General features: G+C 40.1%; 1 protein-coding gene across 1 annotated transcript in view; it reads left to right on the top strand.

Annotated features, from left to right (window-relative positions):
* vcanb (versican b) overlaps positions 1 to 20007 on the top strand; it is a 62698-nt gene that overhangs the window by 3321 nt on the left and 39370 nt on the right. Inside the window, exons 3-6 of the mRNA XM_028600881.1 lie at positions 2035 to 2463; positions 15557 to 15731; positions 17079 to 17206; positions 18070 to 18366. Of these exons, the coding sequence (XP_028456682.1) occupies positions 2035 to 2463; positions 15557 to 15731; positions 17079 to 17206; positions 18070 to 18366 (1029 nt within the window). The remainder of the gene's footprint in view (positions 1 to 2034; positions 2464 to 15556; positions 15732 to 17078; positions 17207 to 18069; positions 18367 to 20007) is intronic.

The following is a 20007-nucleotide window of genomic DNA, read 5'->3' as shown; positions in this document are numbered from 1 at the left end:
CTAACCCTAACCACTCAAGGTCAAATGCCTAACCCCAACCAATCGTATTAGAGGGGGGGAACAAAGGACTCATATCGTTGTATGGTTTGGAGGACTTGTTAGAGAGACACACACACACACACACACACACAGGGAGAACCTCCTGCAACTCTGAGGTGTGGAAAGGTGTGTTGGAGCCAGAGTTTGACTGCTGCTGACTTTGCTGCCAGTTTTAAGAAAGCTGCAGCTCCACCACTCTTCCAAGGCCGGAAATGAATCTTTTTTTTCTTTCTGCGTCATGTATTACTTCATGTGTTCATATGAGTCACACCATTTGGGGAAACTGCACATTTCCTCCAGATAGAAGATTTCAAAGATTCTGCAATGCATGGGTTTGTCTGATATTGTACGAAATCTTATACACAGCTACTCGTATGATATCCTACAATATTATGGCAGCCGCCGGCCAGTCGCAGTGTTAAGCAGTTATTTTTAGCGCTCTTTACAGTTGAGTAAAGGTGAGCATCATGTGACGACACAACACGACTAGTTAAGAGTAGAAAAAGATTGTGGTCTGGATGAAAGTCTTGTGTTTTCTCCTTAACTTCTTCATGATATGAACACATTTCCTGGGTGAAAGTCTTCTGTTTTCTCCTTAACTTCTGTAGGACATGAAGACCTGTTTCCTGGGTGAAAGTCTTCTGTTTTCTCCTTAACTTCTTTAGGACATGAAGACCTGTTTCCTGGGTGAAAGTCTTCTGTTTTCTCCTTAACTTCTGTAGGACATGAAGACCTGTTTCCTGGGTGAAAGTCTTCTGTTTTCTCCTTAACTTCTTTAGGACATGAAGACCTGTTTCCTGGGTGAAAGCCTTGTGTTTTCTCCTTAACTTCTTTAGGACATGAAGACCTGTTTCCTGGGTGAAAGTCTTGTGTTTTCTCCTTAACTTCTTCCAGGACATGAACACCTGTTTCCTGGGTGAAAGTCTTGTGTTTTCTCCTTAACTTCTTCAGGACATGAACTCCTGTTTCCTGGGTGAAAGTCTTGTGTTTTCTCCTTAACTTCTTCCAGGACATGAACTCCTGTTTCCTGGGTGAAAGTCTTGTGTTTTCTCCTTAACTTCTTCCAGGACATGAACTCCTGTTTCCTGGGTGAAAGTCTTGTGTTTTCTCCTTAACTTCTTCCAGGACATGAACACCTGTTTCCTGGGTGAAAGTCTTGTGTTTTCTCCTTAACTTCTTCAGGACATGAACTCCTGTTTCCTGGGTGAAAGTCTTGTGTTTTCTCCTTAACTTCTTCCAGGACATGAACTCCTTTTTCCTGGGTGAAAGTCTTGTGTTTTCTCCTTAACTTCTTCCAGGACATGAACTCCTGTTTCCTGGGTGAAAGTCTTGTGTTTTCTCCTTAACTTCTTCAGGACATGAACTCCGCTCCCCGGGTTGAAAGCCCTGTGTTTAAGGACCCAAACACTCCCCAGACCAAACAACTAATTGATTAATCGAGACAATAATCCACAGATTAATCAACAGTGGATATAATCGTTAGTTGCAGCCATAAACCACAATTCTGTACTTCCTGATATGCAGCTTTTAATTTTGCCAGTCTTAGTTTGTTTCTGTATGTGTTAGGGCTGTCCTCGACTAAAGAAATCTTAGTCGACTAACACTTATAGGATTTAGTCGACTAATCGATTAGTTGATTTAATCAACAGAGCTGTGAGCTGTGAGCACAATATAAATGTAGTTAATTAACCATCTGTAAAACTGAGTTTCTCCACAATTAATCCTGCAAAAGCACCACTTTAAATCTTGTGTTTACCATAAATGTGCTCAGAAGTTTCCTGAAATAAATAATTAAGCATGAATAAGCATAAAAAATGACTAATCGACTAAAGAAATCTTAGTCGACTAAGACCAAAATGACCGATTAGTCGATTAATCGACTAAGAGGTGGCAGCCCTAGTATGTGTGCATTGTGGGAAAAATTTGAGAAAAACCAATCCCCTGAAACTGCTGCTTCATATGTGACACACACTCATGCAGGATCCTGTTTTCCAGCGCCGCCACCCTCGATGACGATGCAGAAGAGCCCGCCTGCTGCGACCGGCTCTCTGGCCGGCCGGGTGGTGCTGCCGTGCCACTTCTCCATCGCGCCGGCGCTTCCCCACAGCAGTTCGCCCCACGGTCCGTCGTACCCCGCGCTACCCCAAGCTCCTCGCGCCACCCCGAGTCCCACGGAGGAGCTGAGGATCAAGTGGTCGAAGCTGGAGGAAGCGGAGGAGAAGGTGGTACTGGTGGCGCAGGGGGGCGTGGTAAAGGTGGGGCAGGACTACATGCACAGGGTGACCGTGCCCGGCCAGCCGCTGTTGCTAGGCGACGCCTCCCTGGTGATGGAGCGGCTCCGGGCGAGCGATGCAGGCCTCTACCGCTGTGAGGTGATGCACGGCATGGAGGACACCCAGGACACCGTCACACTCAACGTCACCGGTGAGTAAAACAAACACACGCTGACAACTCTACGCTTTCATTGGCCAAATAAACAGTCAATATGAAGAGTAATGGTGCGTTCTTTTTTTCCACCGAAGTCGATTTACGAGTTGTTTTCCGGAGTTACAAACCGGAAGTTGCAAAAAGAACGCCCCCGAGGTCGTATATATACGACTCGTCAAGTCGACTTTCAAAGATGGCTACGTCGTGCATCACACGTAGTAAACATTGTGGTTTTCTACAATTTTAAGCACTTTTGTCTTTGTTGTAACCAAATGAAGAAGTCGTACACATAGCACTGTATACTGCTACCTATAGACATGTCTCTACAGTCTTATTAGGAGTTAAACATAGTGCTGTATACTGCTACCTATAGACATGTCTCTACAGTCTTATTAGGAGTTAAACAGTGCTGTATACTGCTACCTATAGACATGTCTCTACAGTCTTATTAGGAGTTAAACATAGTGCTGTATACTGCTACCTATAGACATGTCTCTACAGTCTTATTAGGAGTTAAACATAGTGCTGTATACTGCTACCTATAGGCATGTCTCTACAGTCTTATTAGGAGTTAAACATAGTGCTGTATACTGCTACCTATAGACATGTCTCTACAGTCTTATTAGGAATTAAATACCTCCTGATTAGTTATTTTGTAGCTTGTGCAGCTGAAATTGGCTAGAGATGCTCGGTTGCTATATGACAACAACGGCTTTAAGCCGAGTCTTGAGCAGAAAGCAGAGCAGTAGCCTAACGTTAATCAAAACGTAATTTTCATGTATCAAACTGTGAAATATATTTGTGTAATATGTCAATAACTGGGTGAATAGAATCCTAAATGTTACTAAAAATGAAATAGTTCTTATCACGGTCTCCCCTGGCTGTAGATAGGTGGGCCAACGCATTTTTTGTCTCAGTGCAAGTAATTAGGTTGTTTTTTTGTCTTTTGTTGGCTCACTTTTACTCTCAACATGCTAACCGGCAACATAGGGTTTCCATTCACTACACTCAGCTAACTAGCTTACCGGACTAAAACAATGCATGCACAAAAAATGCGTTGGCCCACCTACTGTATCTACAGCTAAAGGAGACCGTGATAAGAACTATTTCAACAAACGGTGTCGTATCCCTTTAAAAGCTGCAGAGCTCAGTATCTTTATATTAAAGGGTAGCTTCTGTTTTTTTTTTTTTTCAACCTGGTCCTAATTTTCCCATTCCCATTTCCCATTGTTGTTGTGTCTCAGTGACTGATGGGAACAACAATCTTTGACATGAGTCGGAGGTAAAGCAAGACTGTCACGTCGAAAAGCAACGTATGAAATAAACGTTGAAAAAAGTGTCAAAAACTTCAAAAGAAAGCTACCAAGAAACGTTGAAACAAACAACAAAAACCTTAAATAGTGACAGAAACTTTTTTTTTTTTTTTTAAACGAAACAAGCTGCAATGTAATGTAATGGGCAATTGCGCACCATCATTTTCCTTTCAGTCGTTAAATGTAATTTGCTTTTCCCAGTGTATCTTTGTGTGTACTTTGTCCAAAGCAAACCCACCAATCGGTCCCAAAATGTCCCAGTTAGAGAGGAAATGCCCTAAAACATATTCTTTGTAAATCTTTACAATTATTCCCAGAAATAACCAAGCAGGCCTGCCTTTTTGCACCATCCAAATGTTCTTTAAAACTTGACATTTTCAGCGTATAGCTCGCTAGCTTGGAGTTTGTTGTTGTTTCCCGAAGAGAACGGAGTCTGAGAAGCGGAAGGTGAGGGGCGCCGGACGTCAGGCTTTATCCTGGAAATGTACTTCTGTTGATCCAGATGACCGGTTGTGTTTTATAAAAAGAAATTATAGTACAAATTAGGGAAGTAGTATACAGTTAAGTTGCATATGAAGTGCTTTGGGGTCCACAATGGGGTTACAATGGTTCTGAAGAAAGCTGCAATCACAATGAAAGGAGGCCAAGCAATAGCCCGTTCCAAACTGCACTTGTATATTAAATTGTATTAAATATAGTTCGTTCATCCAGTGTGTAAACCCCACAGCGCCGTGAGGAAGCCGACCCTCGCTCCCACACATTTCCACAGATTCCACATTAATACTGAACGGGACTCTTTGTTGAGCAGCTCCGCACAAAGATGCTCCCTCTGAGCGACACACAACGGCTCAGTTCATCTATTCACATCGTCCTGCAGCTCCGCCAGGATAATAATAATCCTCCCGTCCAGCTGGAAATAAAGGAGCTAATGACACAAGACAACAGCTACGTATAGTCTGAGGATGACAGCTGAAATAGCTGTTTCTCTATACTGTCACATAACGATCGCTTGAGTTCTCCGGTTTCGGTCCTGAGTGGATCGTTAGTGTCATAATGTCAGCAGACGGTCTCTGTCTTATCAGGTAGAACAGGTTGAAGAAATGGACACTTACCTTCTGTCTCCATCCAGTCACAGCAGCCAAAATGGAGCTAGCTTCCACTTTGATACAACTTTAAGAGCACCATAGGTCCTCTGTTGTAACAAAGAACTGTAAACGAACAACTTTTCCTGGTTCTAAAGGCTGCATTACAGTAAAGTGATGTAATTTTCTGAACTTACCAAACTTACTAGCTGTTCTATTATTTGCCTTTACCCACTTAGTCATTGTATCCACATTATTGGTGATTTATATATCAAAACTCTTGTGTTGATATTTTGTGAAAACACCAGTAGTCAACCCAACAACATCGCCGCAATATTGGCATTGATGTATCTGGTCAAAAATTTCGTGATATTTGATTTTCTCCATATCGCCCAGCTCTACGTCCCAGGTTCTTAAATTGCATCCCCGGTTCCTTAAAGTCGGACTATGTAACTTTTGAATAAAGGAACAACACAATCTTCCCTTTTACAAATGAAAAGTTAAATTTCAATTTATTCATAGTATCAAATCATAACAGAGTTATCTCAAGACACTTTACAGATAGAGTAGGTCCAGGCCACACTATAATTTACAAAGACCCAACAATTCCAGTAATTCCCCTAAGAGCAAGCATTCAGTGCAACAGTGGTGAGGAAAAATCCCTTTAAGGGAGAAACCTCGGACAGACCCAGGCTCTTGGTGGGCGGTGTCTGACGGTGCCGGTTGGAGGTGTGATGAACAGCGGCAATAATAGTCAAGATAATGGAACTAGGACTAGAAATAGTAGTTGTAGTAGTTCATAGCATAGCAGGGCACTGCAGGACGTAGCAGGACATAGCAGGGCACTGCAGGACATAGCAGGATGTAGTAGAGCATAGCAGGGCGTAAGTAAGTAATCTTACTTGGTCTGGCATGACTAGCAAATGTTAGCAAACTTGAGTCAGTTTTCTAACTTTACAGCAATGCTACAACTGTAGGAATCCCATCTTAGCACACACGATGTTGTTATTGTGACAAAACAAAACAGTGTAACAAAGGGAACATTGTCCCTCTTTAAATCAATTCCCTTGGAATTTCTGGGTACCTTTTGGATGAATTTAGTAACCATGATGCAAACGCACTGCAACGACGAAGCCTTTTAGATCGGTTGTTGTCAACTATTAAATTAAATTAATCACCAACTATCGGCTTGTGTAATTCTTTATGAAAAAAAGTCAAACTTCTCTGATGTCAGCTTGTTAGATGTGAATATGTTCTAGTCTCTTCTCACTCTGGGACAGTAAACTGAATATCTTTCAGTTGTGGACAAAACAAGACATTTGAGGACGTTGTCTTGGGCTTTTGGGGAACACTGATCCACATGTTTCACCATTTTCTGACATTTGAGAGACCAAACAACTAATCCATTCATCCAGAAAATAATCAACACATTAACCAACAATGGAAAGAATCGTTAGTGGCAGCCCTACTCTGATTCACGCCTCTGAACAGCTGCCGAGGCTCATGGGTGTTGTAGTATGTACAGCCATCTGCCAGGACTTAGAAACAAAGATGAAAATCGTCAAAACTTAACAAAATCAAAATCTGAAACGAGATAAACACTTTGGGTGTCAGCAGCTGCTCACAACATCTTCACAACTCTTAACAACTCTTGACCGCTCTTCACAACCCTTCACAACCCTTCACAGCTCTTCACAACTCTTCACAGCCCTTCACAACTCTTCACAAACAGCTCTTCACAACTCTTCACAGCTCTTCACAACTCTTCACAACTCTTGACCGCTCTTCACAACCCTTCACAACCCTTCACAGCTCTTCACAACCCTTCACAGCTCTTCACAGCTCTTCACAACCCTTCACAACTCTTCACAACTCTTCACAACTCTTCACAACTCTTCACAACTCTTGACCGCTCTTCACAACCCTTCCCAGCCCTTCACAACTCTTCACAACCCTTCCCAGCTCTTCACAGCTCTTCACAACTCTTCACAACCCTTCACAGCTCTTCACAACTCTTCACAACTCTTCACAACCCTTCACAGCTCTACACAACTCTTCACAACTTTTCACAACTCTTAACAACTCTTGACTGCTCTTCACAGCTCTTCACAACATATTCACAACATATTCACAACATCTTCACAACATCTTCACAGCTCTTCACAACATCTTCACAACATCTTCACAACTCTTCACAACATCTTCACAACATCTTCACAACATCTTCACAACTCTTCAAAACATCTTCACAGCTCTTCACAGCTCTTCACAGCTCTTCACAACTCTTCACAACATCTTCACAACATCTTCACAACTCTTCACAGCTCTTCACAACATCTTCACAACATCTTCACAACTCTTCACAGCTCTTCACAACATCTTCACAACATCTTCACAACTCTTCAAAACATCTTCACAGCTCTTCACAGCTCTTCACAGCTCTTCACAACTCTTCACAACATCTTCACAACATCTTCACAACATCTTCACAACTCTTCACAGCTCTTCACAACTCTTCACAACATCTTCACAACATCTTCACAACATCTTCACAACATCTTCACAACACTTCACAACATCTTCACAACTCTTCACAATATCTTCACAACATATTCACAACATATTCACAACATCTTCACAACATCTTCACAGCTCTTCACAACATCTTCACAACTCCACAACATCTTCACAACTCTTCACAATATCTCCACAACATCTTCACAACTCTTCACAATATCTCCACAACATCTTCACAACATCTTCACAGCTCTTTATTAGGGCTGGGTATCATTAAAAAATCTTCGATAGCGGTACAGATACCAATAACGTGACTTCAATCCTGGTTCCTAAACAATACTTTTTACGACACCAATTTAATAAAACTTAAAAAAAAAAAAAATTACCACATTACGGCACAAATCTTGTAATGTAATTGTTCAACTCCTACTTCGTGAGCCCCGTCTCTGCGTAACGTAGAGTTTTTCTTGCGTGTCTCTACGACGTGTAACGTTCGACAGCCAATCGAAAACATTATTAGATCTTGGTACACTGAAAAAAATGATTGTTTGGCCTTGTAAATATTACATTTATTACACAATTAAATTCTACTAGAAATTATCATTTCAGTGGTTTTACTTAAAAATGTTTAGCTTTATTTAATGTGTTACTTGGTATTTATATATAATTTTGTATTGTCATTTTTATATGTAAATTTGAATTAAAACACCAAGTAATATTTACTTAACTATTGTGTTGAATGTATTACCTGCCAAAATCAATTGAAATTTACTTGCAACTGGGAGCAAGTTTGGAAAGCTCCGTTGGTGACGTCAGAGAAGATTTTGCGCACGTTACTTCACGTAACACACCAACAGGTCAGGACCGGTCAGGACGAGGACAGCAACTTTTGAGCAGAAAGGACAGTTTGGGAATTCATAAGCCATTTTGAAGTGGGAATTCGTGGATGTGGAGCCACGTGAGTATGTTTATATGACTGTTTAACATTTCATGTCCCCGTTTGTTTGTCAGCTTAAGTCAGTGTTTTGGTATCGAAAACGTAGTTGAGCAGTTTAGCCAGCTAACGTTAGCTAGCTTGTTATCATGCTAGCGAACTTGGCACGGTTTCGTGCACGTGGCACACATCACTACTCTTTGTTGCAGAAACAATATGTCTTTAAGTTGCTTAATTGGAGCTTCAAATTCGCCTTTTGAATGTAAAATATGGCACTGATGTAACGCTACCGTTAAGTTGTTTTCTTTTGGGAGATGGGGGGGGAGGGGAGCAGTCCGCGCTCCGGCTGGACAAATCACACACTCCCGCATTTATGCAGGGGATTGGTAAACCACAGCTAGCTAAGTGGTATAATCATTTTTCAAATCTGTTGAAATGCTTCTACTTAACTGAGCCATAGTACCGCTATATTTCCATGAGCAGTGCTTCACGAAGCTTGTTCGGTGTATTTATTATTTATTTTTTGTTGGATATTGTTGTTAATGCAGTGTGAGATGCGCGCTTGTTGGTATCTGTGGAAACACGACAGAGTCAGTGTCTTTATTTATGTCACCTCGACAAAAAAAAATCAACACATGTAACAGTCTTGTCTGGCTGCTCTATCTATAAAACTTAGCTATAGTTTGTGTGAGTGATGCGGTCCGTGGAGTTTCACTGGAGGTTCAACGAGAGGAGATATTAGTGGTGGATAACTTACTTTACAGTCTTATTTAATGGGATCATTATATAAATTATTTTATTTGTGATATGATATTTGTAAATATTTCTACAGTAACTTGTAATATTCTGTGTAATAGTGTTTTTATCCAGCTTCATATTAATTTAAATTTTTCGTGTAGTAAGTACACACATAATGGTGGTGAGGTATGTCTGCTAGGTGTATTTGGTGTACAGATGCATATGGGAATGTCTACTTGGATGTGGTTATTGGTCATTAATGACAGTTAACGTAAGCTGACTAAGTAATCAACCAATAATTTTACCTTACTAATTATAAAAAATGCTGTATTCATTCTGGCTATGTATATTAGATGAAGTATCAGTACTATGTTTAGTTTGCTCAATTAATTACCCAATCTTTAATTATCTATAAGCCTGATTAGATTATTTCTGAGATTGCTGATGTGCCTAGCTAATAAAATAAACCATGATTCATATTTTATTTCTCAACAGACATCAACAGTACCAGACTTGATGTGTATCTCAGTATTGAAGGTATGTTGACTGTTTATGTGCTGTTTTTATTTTTTTCATTTATGCAAAAAATGTGCAAAATAATAGGGCTGCACAATTAATCGAATTTTAATCACAATCACGATTTTGGCTTCCCACGATCAAATTTGCATGTTCGAGCGATATTTAAAATGCGTCATACAACGCTCATTATCAAAGTTTTTGCAAAGCCACTCTAGCGCTCCATAAACCACTCTCTGATCACGTGCCTCTGTGAGCCAATCAGAGTTGTTCCCTGCACCGCGGAGCTTAGTGTCTAGATGTGGACGTCACAGAGGACAGAGGAGTAACGGGAGGAAAACTCCACAACAGGTAGCAGTCGGTCATTATAAGCCGGTCACAATGTTTACCAGTTTACCAGTAAACGCAACATTATGTCCCGTATGTTTTGTTTTTCAGACAACAGTAGTGACTATAGTGCCAGTTTGTGTCTGTTAGCTCATAGCTTTAGCAGCAGACTGTTGGACGTCCCGTTGTTGGAAATACATTCACACTACACCATTTGGCTGTCAGCTTTTTAGCTGTGTTTAATCCAGTTACTACTGTGGCTAACAGTAGGCTAACGTTACCTGCTGTGTAACGTGTTATTAGTGTTTACTGTAGCTAACGGTAGGCTAACGCTACCTGCTGTGTAACGTGTTATTAGTGTTTACTAGCGTGACATGCAGCGATGTTTATGTTGCCTCTAACGTGGGTTTCGTCTCTTTCATATAGACCTTAGTGGTCCCCTAATACTGTATCTGAAGTCTTTTATATAGACCTTAGTGGTCCCCTAATACTGTATCTGAAGTCTTTTATATAGACCTTAGTGGTCCCCTAATACTGTATCTGAAGTCTCTTTTATATAGACCTTAGTGGTCCCCTAATGCTGTATCTGAAGTCTCTTTTATATAGACCTTAGTGGTCCCCTAATACTGTATCTGAAGTCTCTTTTTATATAGGCCTTAGTGGTCCCCTAATACTGTATCTGAAGTCTCTTTTATATAGGCCTTAGTGGTCCCCTAATACTGTATCTGAAGTCTCTTTTATATAGATCTTAGTGGTCCCCTAATACTGTATCTGAAGTCTCTTTTATATAGACCTTAGTGGTCCCCTAATACTGTATCTGAAGTCTCTTTTATATAGACCTTTAGTGGTCTATATAAAAAGAGAAAGGGGAGGTAACCTTGCTCCTAATGATCAATATATATCATAAGGAGAAGATTCCTGATTGGTCCATCTGAGCTTTCATTTTCTCAAAGGCAGAGCAGGATACCCAGGGCTCGGGTTTACACCTATCACCATTTCTAGCCACTGGGGGCCATAGGCAGGCTGGGGAACTCATATTAATGTTAAAAAACTCATGAAGTGAAATTTTCATACCATGGGAACTTGAAGTTGTTGTTCGCTTTGGGACTCACACAAACTGTAACACACACTGTGCTGCTAGATTCACAACTAGGGCTGGGCATCGAGAACCAATTCCTACTTGGGTTTTGGTTTCAAATCTGATCATGGGTTCCAAATTTTACATGCGCAAGTTTTGCTTTCCGAAGTGGCCAGGCGCTTGTTGTGTTGCAGCCATGGAGCACAGTAAGCGGTGCTCTAGTGTGGCTTTATTTTACATACTGACTGAGTGTGTGAAACTCCGCCACAGAAACCAGAAATGTATCTCAGCATAGTTTTTTTTTTTTGTAATGCTCTTACATTACGTACACAAATTTAAGTTATTTCTTAAAGGAGTTTGCCATTTGTTAAACGCATCTTAGTTTAAAAATCATGCTAAAATACTTTTTTTCAAAGGTCCTTGATGCTTAAACCTCGCGGAATGAATTTAGGTCTGGCAGATTATGCCGCTGCTCTTTTAAAGAGGTGGGGCCGTGGACAAACATGTGACACATACCGGAATTGACTGAGTTGCAGCGCCTCGCCCTTCTAAATTTTCTCTGGTGACTATTCGTACTGTATACGTGGCTTATGTTAACAATTTTCATTTTTGTGCTGGTTTCTAGTTTTAACCATTTGTGAGGTGGCTGTTACATTTCTTGACAAGCTGCATTTTATTCGTCCTTTTTTGTTAACTTTACATAGAGCAGCAGCAGCACAGATCCCTCTGTTGTACAGGATTAATAATGACATGACGTCAAAGTTTACTTATCAAATGTTCATTTTGGAATAGATCAGAAAACTTATGCGTGGATACTGATAAATCAGTCTGGCTTTAATATACATGAGTGAGTTCACAGTTATGTAGTGTTCTCTTTATAACATTCCACATGTCTCTGTGTTAAACAGCAACACGTGGAAAGCAGAAGGGATGGCATCATCCGCTGCCTGATGGAGTACCTTGGAGAGTCTGGAGAGGAACTCATCAAAGACTATCAGGTACATTTTGACAATTTGTTTTTGATACTTGATAAATGATTGTGTCCACACATGCGTTTGTTCTTCAGTTTAGTAATATAATCTTAACATTTGTAAATTAATATCTCTACTTGTAACTAATTCATGCAACTATGTGGGGGGACAAATATGTTTATAGGACTAGCAAAGTTTAGGCTAACAAATGTTAGGGCATTACATTCATTCAATTATTTCAGCATTTAATTATTTTAAATCATTAAAATTTAATTTTTCATTAGAATAGAAGATTTAAGCCTGTCAAACCCAAAGCCGATGTTATTTCTGCTACACTGAATACAGTATACTTATTTGTTTTTATTTCATGCTTGGAACAAAGTAGATATTGTATTAACCAAGCTGCCTTCATACTTAGTCATACTTCAACCAATAAATAATAAATTCCCTACATAATAACTTGTCTATCTGTGTAGAAAGAAATTATCATTATAATCCATATTATTCAACATTAAACTAATTCGGAGCTTATTTCTGTTGCATCATATGTAGACTGCATTAAATTGGCACTTACTTACTTACTAACACTGTGCATCACCATATTCAGGAACTTTAAAAAAAAACATATTATACGTATGTTGCATCTAAGCACAGATTCACATGTTTTGACAGGATGTTAGCAGAGAAGCTATCAAAGAGGAGTATGCTGGGCATGTCATGAAGATCTTTGTCCTCCGTGAAAGTTCAGCAGGTGAGGACCACACCCCTGCAGATGTGTCCATCATCATCGAGGGAACTGAGGTGCTTGATGATTGCAGATATGTGGCAAAGGCTTGCCTTCTGCTCATGGGCTTTGTCTATGCAATGAACTTAAGTTACCCACCAAAGATGAAATACACATTCAAAGTGTTTCAGAAGCTCTTTCTGGAGCTGGATGTCCTGAAGATCTCTCCCAAAGTACAGTCTCTACACAACAAACTTCTAAGATGACTGAATTTGCGCATGTTTCTGACCTTACTGTTAGGGCTGGGCGATATGGACCAAAAGTCATATCCCGATATATTTTGGCTGAATATCGATATATGATATATATCCCGATATTTTTTCCGCAAAGTGAGAGCAACTGTTCAGTCAAAGTCAAAGCCAAATATGACATGTCACAAGTAGTTTCATAGAAACCGGCTATTTCAGTGAACAGTTGCAAAATCAAATGAATAAATAATAAACAGGTTTCTTCACCTGGTTCTATGCTCAGCTGTTCAAATAACAATAAAATGTAAACATAAATACTGTATAACAACAGGAGTACCTTTTTTGAAATCAAAGCTCCATAAGGTTTGTTTTAGTTTTTTCCAACGTTATAAATTGTTAAATTTTTCTTCTACACATTTTCAGCGCTTATTTCTACGTCCCATATTTTCTGATATAGGGCTGTGTGATATAGAGAAAATGATATTCTTGACCAAATACCTCGATCGTTATTGCGGCGATATATTCTAGAGTTGACAGTTGGTGCTCTCGCAAAATATCTTCACACTTAGATTTTAGATAAATAATCATTAATAATAAAACAGCTAGAACAGTCTGGTAAGTTCAGAAAAGTACATCACTTCACTGTAATGCAGCCTTTAAAACCAGGAAAAGACACTTATGTCATATCACGATATTACGATATCCAAAATCTGAGACGATATCTAGTCTCATATCACGATATCGATATAATATCGATATATCGCCCAGCCCTACTTACTGTATTGTTTAACCTGCAGTTCATAATTATGGTGTTTAGCAGAGCAAAATGGTTTTAGAAGCAGCTATCCATCTCAAGTTAACCACTTGTTAATTCATTGATATGCATTATTACTGTTGAAGCATGTTTTCCAAGAGCCGTGTATGTATATTGTTATACAGTCCCTCCAGCAAAACGCAATTATGCGATCGCATAATTCAATGCATAATCAGTCAAAGTCCGCATATTTATGCATTTTTTCAAATACGCTGCATTAATTGCAGATTTCCGTGCAAAATATGGAGGGCTTGCATGATTTCATAATCCCCGCAATTTCGTTGCAAAAAAGTCACAAATATCTTAGCCAAAAAGTTGAAAAATGTTGCGTTTATTTCACACAAGAGCAGCCATTTACCCCTGTTGCCATGGGAATGTTATGAAGTGACGTAATTACGCGATGTGAATGTCAAAAAACGGGTGTTTTCTCTTTTTCATCAAACCGCAGTTTTTGCAAGTTCCTGCAATTTTTGCAAGTTCCCGCAATTTCATCGCATAAAATTGCATAAATATCTCGCATATTCCATCGCAATTTTTAAGAAAACATGCCGCATAATCAAGGATTTTTGCCCACAACAATCACAAAAAAAACTCATTTTTCTGGAAGGAGTGGTTATAATGGTTCCCAAACTTGGGGTGAGGAAGCATTGCAGGGTCGCTTGGCGATTTTAAAACTAAGACACCACAAAGACTACAGCCAATGCCCAACTAGCACTTCCGTTTCTACGCCTGCATGAGAGGAAATGTATATCCATATTATCATACTGATGTTGAAATAATTAATTGTATTTAGCCTGTGCAAGCATACAATACAATTAGGAAGTTATAAGTGCACTTATGTCTCTTGCTAAACTATTGCACTTTGAAGTGATACTTTGCTAATTTGATTGGACATGTTATAAAAGATGCTCTGCAGTTGATCTGTACACATTTTCATCAAGCGTTTAATGTTTTTTAACTGCCAATTGTAGATGTTTTATCTCAGTGTACTGTGTTGGAGTGATTGTAAGCTGTTGCTTTAATCTTTGCACCAGTGTAGTAAACACAATAAAGGTGCTGTTATTTAAAAGTATCTGTTTCATGTTTTGTAGCCTTATCTTAGGACCTTTTAAGTTGATTTTATATAAATATCCCTAAAGTATAAAAAACTGAAAAGCTAATAACTGTTACATTAGTTTTGCTATTAGATGCAAAGGGGGTCAAATGTGGAGTAATATTTACTTAGAAAAAGCTAGGCAACAATTTCCACACGTATATTGTCAGTAAATTGTATTTACAATTTAAGAATAGTTTCTATCTAAAGCACTTAAGCAAAATTTACTTGCAATTTTCTGTATATGTGACATTTTAATTACTATTCCTTAGTAAGTTTTACTAGTTTTTCACTAAATTTTACACACTATTCCTTAGTAAGTTTTACTAGTTTTTCACTAAATGTTACACACTATTCCTTAGTAAGTTTTACTAGTTTTTCACTAAATGTTACACACTATTCCTTAGTAAGTTTTACTAGTTTTTCACTAAATTGTATTCATGATTGCTTAGTACATTTTACTACTTGCTAGTTAAGTTTACTTGAGTGCCTTTGATAGAAACCGTTCTTACATTGTAAGTATTGTTTACTTGAGAATTTACTGTGTCAAATTTACTAAGAAATTCTGTGTGGAAATTGTTGCCTAGCTTTTTCTAAGTAAATTTCACTCCACATTTTTCTCAGTGTAGAAACATGCTGCGTGCTGATTGGCTCACTGATGAGATCCATACCCAGCCCTACCTTTCGCAACTTTTCACATCTGTATCTTATAGTTTCTGCTCTCTCTCTCTCCAGGTGTGGTGTTTCACTACAGAGCCAACACCAGCCGCTACACTCTGGATTTTCCTGTCGCTGTGGAGGCGTGCAGAAATGCAGGAGCGTCCATCGCTACGCCCGAACAACTCACAGCTGCTTTTGAGGACGGCTTGGACCGCTGTGACGCAGGCTGGCTCGCCGACCAGTCAGTCAGGTGAGTGAAAAAATGTAGACTTCAGACTTAGGCTTTATTGTCCCCAAGGGGAAATTCTTTGTCACAAACCGTACATTATGGGCACACCACTCTTATAGAAAAACTAAAAGATCAAACATAACAGAATGACATGCAGGGGAATAATACAAACAAGTACAGACACATGTACATTTAAACAATGGGCTTGCTTTGTCTGTATCTGCATTTGAGTTCTTACAGTTTTATTTTCTTAAAACCTGTGGAACAAAAAGGGTAAAAAGAAGAATATCTCAACCTTGTTTCGAGTGTTTTGCAAGAATAAGTTTAAAATATTCTAAATGCACTGGCAGAAGATCAGGTTTTTAGGACTCAAAAATTGTTTTGCAGTTATATCCACAATCAGAGTTAAAAAATGGAGTCATATCTTCCAAATGTAATGCCAGATAAAGTTTAAATTACCTTCCAGAATGAACTCGGCAAACAACCTAATTTGTTGTTGTCTCCCTAGTCAGCGCTGTGTAGGAGGGTCTGGCTAGTCCACACAGCTTTCCAGGATGGGAGACAAACGTGCTCTGGTTTATTGGCATTTCTTTAAACCAATCACAATTGTCTTGGGTGGTGCTAAGCTCCGGACGGAGCCAACGGTGCCTCTGCTAAATAGCGTCTGGAAGGAACTAGTTTTGGTGGAACATGTGTACGTTCAAAAGTAGTTTTAGTCGTGCAACCGAAAACTCAGATTGGACAGATCTGACAGATAGTCTAGCTAGCTGTCTGGATTTACCCTGCAGAGATCTGTGGAGCAGTTAACCATAGTCCTCACAAATCCACCGGAGGTTAGAATGCCAACACAGAGACAGAGAAAGGGGATGGACATCCGGCATAAATGAGTGAAATCCGGCAACAGAGCAATCCTGGAAAGTGGAACGTTGTGGATATAGACTAATGTCTCCCCAAACAATTTTCTGATTTGACGCATCAAATCGAAGCAACTTTACCGATATAGAACAATCATCTTCATAGCGATAGAAACCATCCTTGATTGTCAGTAGAAAACGGAAATATCCTCCTCTGAATCATATTTCGTAGACCAATTCATCCACCCCGACCTCCGTCTTCTGTGGTCTTTGTACATTAATATCATGTGTTTGCTTTGTCTGTATCTGGATTTTCTTTCTTAAAGTTGGATTTTCTCAAAAAAAGTGAATGAAAAAAATATACAATAGAAAACCTTGTTTCAAGTATTTTGCAAGAAGAAGGCTGAATTATTCACATTGCACTGGCAGAAAATCTGCTTTTTAAGACTCAAATGTTGACTTAGGGATATTTTGGCAGTTAAATTCTGTGTGCTATCGTTATTTGTTTCCTCAGATACCCAATCACATTGCCCCGTCCCGGCTGTGAAGGTAATCTGATGAGCAGACCCGGAGTGAGAACGTACGGCGTCCGAGACCCCGCAGAGAAATACGACGTGTACTGCTACGTCGATAAAATACGAGGTAAACACACAAGTAGAAGCGAAAACAATTCAGCAATCGACCTTTTTCACGGCAGACATGTCGACATGTCATAGTAGGAAAAGCACAGGTGTATTCAAAACCCATTACTGATGGCTGCATTCCACTTAGGAGAGACCCTGGTATTAAACCATTAATGATGGCTGCATTCCACTTAGGAGAGGTACTGGTATTAAACCATTAATGATGGCTGCATTCCACTTAGGAGAGGTCCTGGTATTAAACCATTAATGATGGCTACATTCCACTTAGGAGAGACCCTGGTATTAAACCATTAATGATGGCTGCATTCCACTTAGGAGAGACACTGGTATTAAACCGTTAATGATGGCTGCATTCCACTTAGGAGAGGTCCTGGTATTAAACCATTAATGATGGCTGCATTCCACTTAGGAGAGGTCCTGGTATTAAACCATTAATGATGGCTGCATTCCACTTAGGAGAGGTCCTGGTATTAAACCATTAATGATGGCTGCATTCCACTTAGGAGAGGTCCTGGTATTAAACCATTAATGATGGCTGCATTCCACTTAGGAGAGGTCCTGGTATTAAACCATTAATGATGGCTGCATTCCACTTAGGAGAGACCCTGGTATTAAACCATTACTGATGGCTGCATTCCACTTAGGAGAGGTCCTGGTATTGTTCATGCTGACTCACTGAAATATCTTACTGGGACACTTGATGGAACTGAGCCATCGTTAAGGTTATCAATTTCAGCTGTGCTTTTCCTACTTTGACAAATCAAAATGTCTGCTGTGAAAAAGGTCCATAGTTTGACATCAACATACTTAGTTTACTTACCTACCTGTATTTACTTTTATTGTCTTTGTGTCTGTCTGAAGGCGACGTCTTCTACCCCCCCTCCGTCAGAGATAAGCTCACCCTGCAGCAGGCCCGAGACGAGTGCGTGAAGCATGACGCTGTGTTGGCGTCTCCCGGTCAGCTGTACGCAGCCTGGAGGTCCGGGCTGAACCGCTGCGACTACGGCTGGCTGTCGGACGGCAGCGTGCGCTACCCGGTCACCGTCCCCAGGCCTCAGTGCGGAGGAAACCAGCTCGGGGTTCGCACGCTCTACAAGTATGAAAACCAAACCGGCTACCCCAATCCCAACGACAGGCATGGCCTTTTCTGCTTCAAGGGTAAGACCCAAACACACACCGATACATACACATAACTCCAGTGGCGGAATGTAACTAAGTAGATTTACTCCAGTACTTTACTTAAGTCCACATGTTGAGGTACTTGTACTTAACTTGAGTCTTTTCTTTTCATGCCACTTTCTACTTCTACTCCGCTATATTTCAGAGAGAAATATTGTACTTTTTACTAGGGCTGTGCTCGATTGAAGAACTTCTTAGTCGACTAACACTCATTCAATTGTACCGACTAATCGATTAGTTGATTTAATCGACAGATCTGTAAATCTGAGTTTCTCCGCAAAGAGTCATGTTAAAGCACCACTTTAATTCTCGTGTTTACCAGAGATGTGCTCGTACATTTCTTGGAAATAAGTCATTCAGCATGAAAAAAGCATCAAACATGACTAATGGACTAAAGAAATCTAAGTTGACTAAGACCAAAACGACCGATTAGTCGACTAAGAGGGAGAAGACCTACTTTTTACTCCACTACATTCATCTGTTCCAGCTTTAGTTACTAGTTACTTTAGTTACTCCGCTACATTCATCTGGTACAGCTTTAGTTACTAGTTACTTTAGTTACTCCTCTACATTCATCTGTTCCAGCTTTAGTTACTAGTTACTTTAGTTACTCCGCTACATTCACCTGTTCCAGCTTTAGTTACTAGTTACTTTAGTTACTAGTTAAATGTAGTTTATAAAATCTGATGTTATATTCTAAAGTAAACTAGCTGACAATATAACGGACTACAAGTCCAGCTGAGATGATGAGACCATTAAACACACAGCTGGTTGGATCCTTTGAGGCTCTGACACACCAACTCGACGGCCGACCATCGGACTGATCATTCGGCTGCCGTCTCCCCGAGTCGAGCCAAGAAGCCATAGAGAAGAATCCGTATAGAGTGTGAATTTCGTATACCTTGCGTATCACGTAGACTACACCACTGAATCAAACCAATCCCCAAGTGGGCGTGATTGTTGGGTTGTCTTTTTTGTTTTTTGGAGAGTTGTTGGAAAATCCAATCCAACTGTAACAAATGTGGCAAGTCATAGCAGACTCCTCTCGGCACATTTTTGACTCTGTTCATTAGTGGAAGAAATGGAAAAATGTGGAGATAATTCACCACTGAAAGCTGCTTAATGCACAGATTACAGTATGTATTACACACTGGGACTTTCCCCTGGCCCTCAGATTGTATTTGAATCATTGCGAGAAGCCTGAAATGAAATGTAACTGGTATGTACAGACTGAGTGGTTTCCTCCCAGCGTCTCTCAACGTCAGCACAGATTTAGCTCAATGCTCCACCTTTGTCTTTCTGTAAGTCCCAGGCTGATGAAGCAAGGGCATCATTTACAGGGGGACAGGAACGTTTAAATAAAGGAATAGAACAGCTGTGTGTGTGTCTGTGTGTCTGTGTGTCTGTCTGTCTCTATGTCTGTCTGTCTTTGTGTGTGTGTGTGTATATGTCTGTGTGCGAGTGTGTGTGTGCTTGTCTGTGTCTGTGTGCGTGCGTGCGTGTGTGTCTGTGTGCATGTGTGTGTGTCTGTCTGTGTGCAAGTGTGTGTGTGTGTGCTTGTCTGTTCCTGTCTGTCTGTGTGCGTGCATGTGGGTCTGTGTGCATGTCTGTGTGCGTGCG

The sequence above is a fragment of the Perca flavescens genome, chromosome 16 (assembly GCF_004354835.1).
Source record: "Perca flavescens isolate YP-PL-M2 chromosome 16, PFLA_1.0, whole genome shotgun sequence".
Classification (NCBI taxonomy): domain Eukaryota; kingdom Metazoa; phylum Chordata; class Actinopteri; order Perciformes; family Percidae; genus Perca; species Perca flavescens.
Note: the sequence above shows the minus strand (reverse complement) of the source record. Positions and strands in the feature narration are given on the sequence as shown.